The following is a 6,812-nucleotide window of genomic DNA, read 5'->3' as shown; positions in this document are numbered from 1 at the left end:
GTATGGATCATGTGCATTGCACCGTATCTAATAAATATTAAAAAAACAAAGTAACATATAAGATTGAGGATAGACCACCCATAAGACTTCAATTTTTTTTTTGATAAAATTAAAACTCAATTATAAACTTAAAATGGTATCAAAGTCTCAAAAAGGTCTAATAACTCAACAAAGATCCTGAAGTTCAAGCTACTTGACAATAAAAAAAAAGGGTTATAAATGAGGAAAGTTAGAGAAACATATCTAAAAAAATTTCCTTAAAAAATGTTATTTTGTGTCTGTGTTAAGAAAATTATTTTATATTGATATTTATAGAAAGGTAGTGATAGTAATGGAGTGATAAAAATGATAGGAGGTGAAAGTGGTAACAATAAAGATGATTTACCAAGCAAAAAAATTAAGAAGGAACATGATTAACTACGTACATTAATTAGTTTTTAGCAATACAAAAGTATGATTCATCATGCACAAAAAGATATTTAACTATTGAAATTTTTTATATGCATGATAATATTGACTTTGAATATTTTTTTATCCAAGTACTATATTTAGTTAGACTTTAAAAACTTGAGTCCTATATATACACATGCATATATGTCAAAAACTACATCTTATAATAAATAAAAAAACAATAAATGAAATATACATCTAATAAATAATAAAAGTAACATATAAAATTGGAATATACCTCTCATTATATGACTTGATTCTTTTAAATAAATCTAAACTCAACTATAAATTAATTTATATGATAACAAAGTCTCAAAAGGGGCCGACAACCCATCAAGAATCTTGAAACCCAAGCCACTTAACTATATTTATTAATTGAAATTAGTAGGAATACAAAAGGTACGTAGGATTATAAGCAAATTAATTGAAATTAGTAGGAAAAAACTATTATATTTAAAATACTATTATATTTCATCATGAATAAAATGTTTATTCTTTTCAATTCTTTAATTACATGTATGATATTGACTTTGAATTATTTTTATTTCAAGTTCTATATTTAGCTAGACTTTAGAAACTTGAATTAATCGTATATAGGATGTGTCAAAAACTACATTATATAATAAAACAAAATAATCGTGCATGGATCGCGTGCAATGCACCACATCTATTTAATAAATACAACAAAATAAGATTAAAAATAGATCACTCATCATAAAATTCGAGTCTTTTGAATGAATCTAAACCCAGCTATAAAGTTTAATGTGAGAGGTTCAATAACTCAACAAAGATCCTGAAACCCAAATCACCTTGACAGTATAAAATAACAAGTTGCAAATGAGAAAGTGTTAAAGAATATGTATATATATCTCAGATATATATTCTTGATGAGTATAAATTAAGAAAGTAAAATAATATGTTAGATTAAAAATAAACCATTCATCTTAAGACTTAAATCTTTAGAAAGCAATCCAAAATCAACCATGATATTTAAGAAGGCAAATCATACGTTATATATATGGTGAGTTTCATAGCAAGCCTTCTTCCTCCATTCTCCTGACTCTACTGGGGTGGGGGGGGGTAATTTCTAGCAATCTTTTCAACACAAAGAACCATTACTTTCCTTTTTGAGGATTTTAAGTTTACAAGACTTGACTCTTTTCATATTTTTCACCCTTTCATATAGATTCATCCAAACAAATCTTTTGTGTTAGAAGGTATTGAAGTAATAGTCTTCAAGAGAGAACGGGTTGAAGCTTTTTCAAAGTGAAAACAAGTGGAGAGATCTCACAAGGTTAACTCATGAAGCTCCTCTTGTCTTTATAATGAGAGTATCTACATAGAGAGAGCAACGAAATGTTTATTAGTTTTCTTTAACAAACGAAATCTTCATACATATATATATACAGATATATATATATATATATGGTTCACCTTTTTTGTGTTATTTATTAGATTTTATAATGGATGCTGGATATGTTATATGATGATTTATTCAAGACGTTAATGTGTTATGACGTAAGTAAATTGATGAAAGCAAGAGCAATTATATTGCTGTTGTCAATGGTCCAAAATTATGCACACACTTGAAGGATCATGACTGAAACAAAACTAGTACTTTACGAAGTACTGGGAACTTAGAGAATACAAACTCCAAAGAGCAACGACTAGGAGACTCAGTATCCCGAGAGATTCTGTCCTCTAACAATCCCTTCCTACTAGTGTCCTTCTTGAAGACGATACTGCAAAGATATAATATACACTCCAGTTTAAGTTGCAAGGACAAAAAAGAAAGAGGAGAAAGCCATGAAGAGAGTTCAGTTGTTAACATCAATCCTTGTTTAAAGCAATTCAGTATAAAGGTGAACTACCACTTTGTACCACGTACTTGTCTTGCAATTCAGTGTTTAAAGCAAGAACCGAGCATATGGAGGTGAACTACCACTTTGTAAGGGACAAGTTGCTCAAGGCCTAATGCCTTGTTCCTTACATTTCACACAAATTCAGTTAATTTGAAGGGGGCTGTTAGTGAAGTGCATATAAGTTATCTCTTTGTAACATATACTAGGTTTTCAAACATGATACAACTTAAGTGTCTTAAGCAGTTAATGAAAACAAGTAAGAATTCAACAAAAGTTAATTACTCGGATGTGGACCCTGTCATGTTCCTATGAGAACATATATAGCTGGTCATGTTTCAAATCTGTGATTGTTCAACATACGGTTTGCTAGCTTCTGTGATTGTTTCTTGAGCCCTCAGGGTGATATATGTGTTTGTATGAGTCACTTCTTTTGTCTTTTCTCACACGGCAATAATAAAGTGTCCTTCTGTTCAGTTTACCATACGCGCGCGCGCGCGCATATGCATACCTAGGGCTGTATATATGCAAAAGATTTACATGCTTGGACCTTGTCTATTGGATCAAACAAGTTTTAATTAGGAGGTGCAATGGATTCCGGTGTCTGTAATTGGTCTACTGGTCTAGCAACTTAGTGCCGTAAATTATGACAGTACTATCGGTTGAACCAGTAGACCAAGTTCATCTAATTAAGTACCAGAATACTATCTTTATACACCTAAATTTCAGTTCTAGCTAGCACAAGCATGCACAATGTCCACATTGGATTGGGTTCAAAAACCTAACTGTCAATCAATATGCTAACATTTTTGGGATAGCAGCAGGTTGTTGTCGTTGCTGTTGTTCATGGTGAATGTGACCAGTGATTTTATTAAGAAGTATAAAGGTCTTGCAAAAGAAGCTACCATAGAGAAGGCTATGCAACCAAACAATTATCCAGAGAAAGTAGGGCACCTCAAGATCATAGAGAAGGCTATGCAACCAAACAATTACCCAGAGAAAGTAGGGCACCTCAAGATCTTGGAGAACAAAATACACGCTATAATGGAGTGTGACAGGCTGCTCCCCTCTCAAACTACTAGCAAAGTTTGTATTCAAATACCCCAAAAAACACCTGACAAATTGAACAAGTGGATCCTAGATTCTAGTGCTAACTCTATAATTAGAAGGGTGAATGACCCAATGTTGCGTAGCAGATCCAAGATGAAGATTCTTGAAGTCTGTTTACTTTGATGCAGGCTTATATATGTACTCATCCCTCTAATTTACTGTACGTATTTGCTAATATTGCTTTCAATTTTCTGTATTGTCAGTTACTTACAACGATGCCTAAGATTTTCCTTTAATTTTCTAAAAACCGCGTGTGGTAAAGGCTAGATTATACATATATTACATTAAAAAAATTGAATTTTTATATATGATGATATGTAAAATCGGGCAGATATTTAGATAGAAGAACATGATGATTCTATAAACCTAGCTTTGAAACAGTACTGTCATTTGAATTTCCTGAATATAAAGGAATGCCACTACATATCAAGAACTAGGAATTTATAAGATGCATGGGAATTAAGAAATGATCTTATATCAACTCGTTTACACGCTCCTTCAAGTAAAATTGTTTAGACTTTCTCAAACTTCGATCATTTTATATTATCTAAATATTACTTAAAATATAATTAGCCTTACGAATGCGATAGTAAAACGCAAAGGTATGAGGTGCTTTTTAAGAGCACAAGCTCACCTCCAATCATCAAAAAAAAGGTTCACTTCCTCGCAAATGAACAAATGCATAATAAAAAGCATATATTGGCATGCAAGATGGAATAAAATAATGTCCCACAAAATCTGAAATGGGACAACATGCAAATCTATGAAGGTACAGAGGGGAGGATACCATTGTTCAAGATTGCCCATGCAAAGATCTGCTGCTGTATAGAAAAGTTAATTTGTGGGGCACGGCTTGAAGCTGTGTTGTTAAATTAACAAAACCATGATAAAATATATTAGCCTATCTATCACTATTATCTCTCTTACATCATGGAGATTAACCATGGTAACAACCACGACATTGTTTTTAAGAAATATGAACAAGAAAAGTCCGACAGAAAGCATGCATGGAACACTAATTTATTGTTTAGTGAGATTTGCATGAAACCTTAAACTTTGATTAATTATTAGTAAAATCGAAAATCGTATCATATCTCACTTGTTTATTCATGGGGACAGAAAATCTTCAGAATCTTAAAAGAGCAAAACTACGGAAAAGTGACATGCAAGTAAATGATATTAAATTTAGAATCCACAAATTGAGTTCTTTTGCATGATGTTCGTTTTGAGTGCGGGTGTAAGAGAGAGAGAGAGAGTGTTCTTCTTATGAGATGCAGCTAGGCAAACTACACTAATCTCACCAATGTTATTGGTGTTTTGTTTTACGAATTCTTGCCGGTGTAAATGCTATCTTTTAGAGTAAGGAAAACAGATTAACTAATTCACCAAAAAAAAGAAGAAAAAACAACAACTAAAAAGATAGTTTCATATCTGAAACTTCATTAATCACACACTTTTTGTGAGTATGCGAATAAGGGTTCTTCAATTTCTGTTGAAAGAAGTGAGATCTCTCTTTAAATCTATCTGTTTTAGAGGGATCAGCGAAGAAAAAAGAGAGAAAAAGAAGAACTATGTGCATTCCTTTATAGTACTGTAGTTGTTCAATCATTAAGAATTTCAATATTGCTAAATCAATCATCTTCTTAGTTGTGAAATATGGGTTCAAAAAATTGAGTTTGTCAAGGGGTAAATCAAGCTAGATAGATTAGTACGATTAAAACAAGCAATACATCATACACAAAATGTCAAAAAAACAAATGCGGCAAGGGTTTGATTAATTACCATGAGTGCTCAGATCCTGGAAAGCCAAATGGAATTTTAAGAAAACTGCATCGCAGAGCCGGATTCATCATTCCCTTTGCTTGAAATCTGCTGCTTCTTTTTCTTCTTGTGTGGGATCCCTCTTGCCTTAGCTTGATAGTCCCTTACTTCTCTAAGGTAAACCCGAATAGAAGCATTAGCAAAAGGGTTCGTCTCTGGTGTGCCTCCGTTCTCTTCATAGGCTGCTCGAAGCCTCCCAATAAGAGCATCAAGGCTGCCCCAAGCTTGTCTAAGAGGGCAGGTACAAGGAGCAGGGGGCTCAGGCTGTCCATAAAACATGCAACCTTGTAGATGAACCTTAGTCTTGCCAAACTGATCAAGATATCGAAGAAAATCTAGGACATGGTTGCTATTGCACTGAGAAAGAGGCACTGGAGGCCTCTGGTTCTTCAAGTACTGCCCAAAAGTGTTCCAGTCCCTTCTCTTCTGTGACTCATAACGACTAGGAGTTGCTGGCTGTTGATTCTCGCTAGATCCTTCAGCCACGTCCTTTCCTCTTTCTCTGGACATCGTTGTTACGGATGAAGATTAATGGGAATGATCTCTAATTTACTAAATACGGTAAGAAAAAAAGAGCACAGGCCCGGAGGGGTAAAATAATAGAGGATGGGAGTGGGGAGGAAGATGAAGTTAACATCATAGATGCTGGTGAGTAGACATACCATGGGCCAACGTCGTTGCTTTTGTTTTCTCTTTCTTTTTCTTAAAAAATATATATATATATATGTTTTCTCTCTTTTTGTCTTTTTTTTTTTATTAGCGCCCATTACCATTAAACTCTGCGTTTTACCTTAAATTTTTTTATTTGAATTTAATTAACAAAATAAATTAAATTTATATATATTTAAAAATAAAATTCAGTTTATTTTTTATATTATTCTTATTATTTTCATTTTATTTCATCTTAAAAAATATTAGAAAGGTATTTTTAAAAAATTATTTTTAATATTAAATTTTTATTTTTTGAAACTGTAAATTAGAAGGTTGATCTCTTATTTATTTATGTAGTACTGTTTTTAGAGATTGAAATCCATTTAAAATTTAATTTTAAATTTAAGATTTCATTAAAATATTTAAATATTAAATTCAATTCAGAAAGTTGCTGAAAATAAATCACAAAATAATTGTACATACATTTGCAAATAATTAAGCCTCTATCATTTGATCGACACAATTGCCCTTTTTGCCCTCTTCTGTTTTCTATTTGACAATAAAGAGTATCTTTAGATTACCTTAGCATCAACCGAGATTAATAATTTTTTTCTCGGATAATATTAAGAACGTACATTTTAATTATATCAACCAAATACATTAAAAAATATTTAATAAATTTTATTATAATGTTGAAATTGGAAGCTAGAAAATCAAAGAAAGGATCATATCTCTTTAACTTTTACTCAATTTGAGACTCATATACGAGTTGATGCGAACTCATTCCTTTTTACATTGAAATGGAAGCTATCTATAGCTGTAAATTTTGAGCAGAGAAGGAGGTTTTAATGCACAGGAAATATTTATTTAATCTTCTCAAATTGTGATAATCGTAACCTCAAAAGCATCGTGGATAAAGAT

At 32.0% G+C, this 6,812-nt stretch overlaps 1 protein-coding gene across 3 annotated transcripts; it reads right to left on the bottom strand.

Annotated features, from left to right (window-relative positions):
* Window positions 1–1,047: 1,047 nt before the first annotated feature.
* LSH10 (LIGHT-DEPENDENT SHORT HYPOCOTYLS-like protein (DUF640)) lies at window positions 1,048–5,907 on the bottom strand. 3 transcript variants are annotated; one of them, XM_011035435.1, is made up of 2 exons: window positions 5,202–5,907; window positions 1,048–1,259 (listed from the first exon to the last, which is right to left on the bottom strand). In XM_011035435.1, the coding sequence occupies exon 1, from the start codon at window positions 5,748–5,750 to the stop codon at window positions 5,238–5,240; it is 513 nt and encodes a 170-aa protein (XP_011033737.1). In that variant the 5' UTR covers window positions 5,751–5,907; the 3' UTR covers window positions 1,048–1,259; window positions 5,202–5,237. The 3 variants fall into 3 exon arrangements, with proteins under 3 accessions (XP_011033737.1, XP_011033738.1, XP_011033736.1); XM_011035436.1 differs by lacking the exon at window positions 1,048–1,259 and adding an exon at window positions 1,978–2,206 and having other exon boundaries at window positions 5,207–5,907; XM_011035434.1 differs by lacking the exon at window positions 1,048–1,259 and adding an exon at window positions 1,978–2,192 and having other exon boundaries at window positions 5,202–5,905.
* Window positions 5,908–6,812: the final 905 nt, after the last annotated feature.

This window comes from Populus euphratica, unplaced genomic scaffold, assembly GCF_000495115.2.
Source record: "Populus euphratica unplaced genomic scaffold, PopEup_1.0 scaffold26.1, whole genome shotgun sequence".
Classification (NCBI taxonomy): Eukaryota; Viridiplantae; Streptophyta; class Magnoliopsida; order Malpighiales; family Salicaceae; genus Populus; species Populus euphratica.
This window is presented reverse-complemented; position numbering and strand designations above follow the sequence as displayed.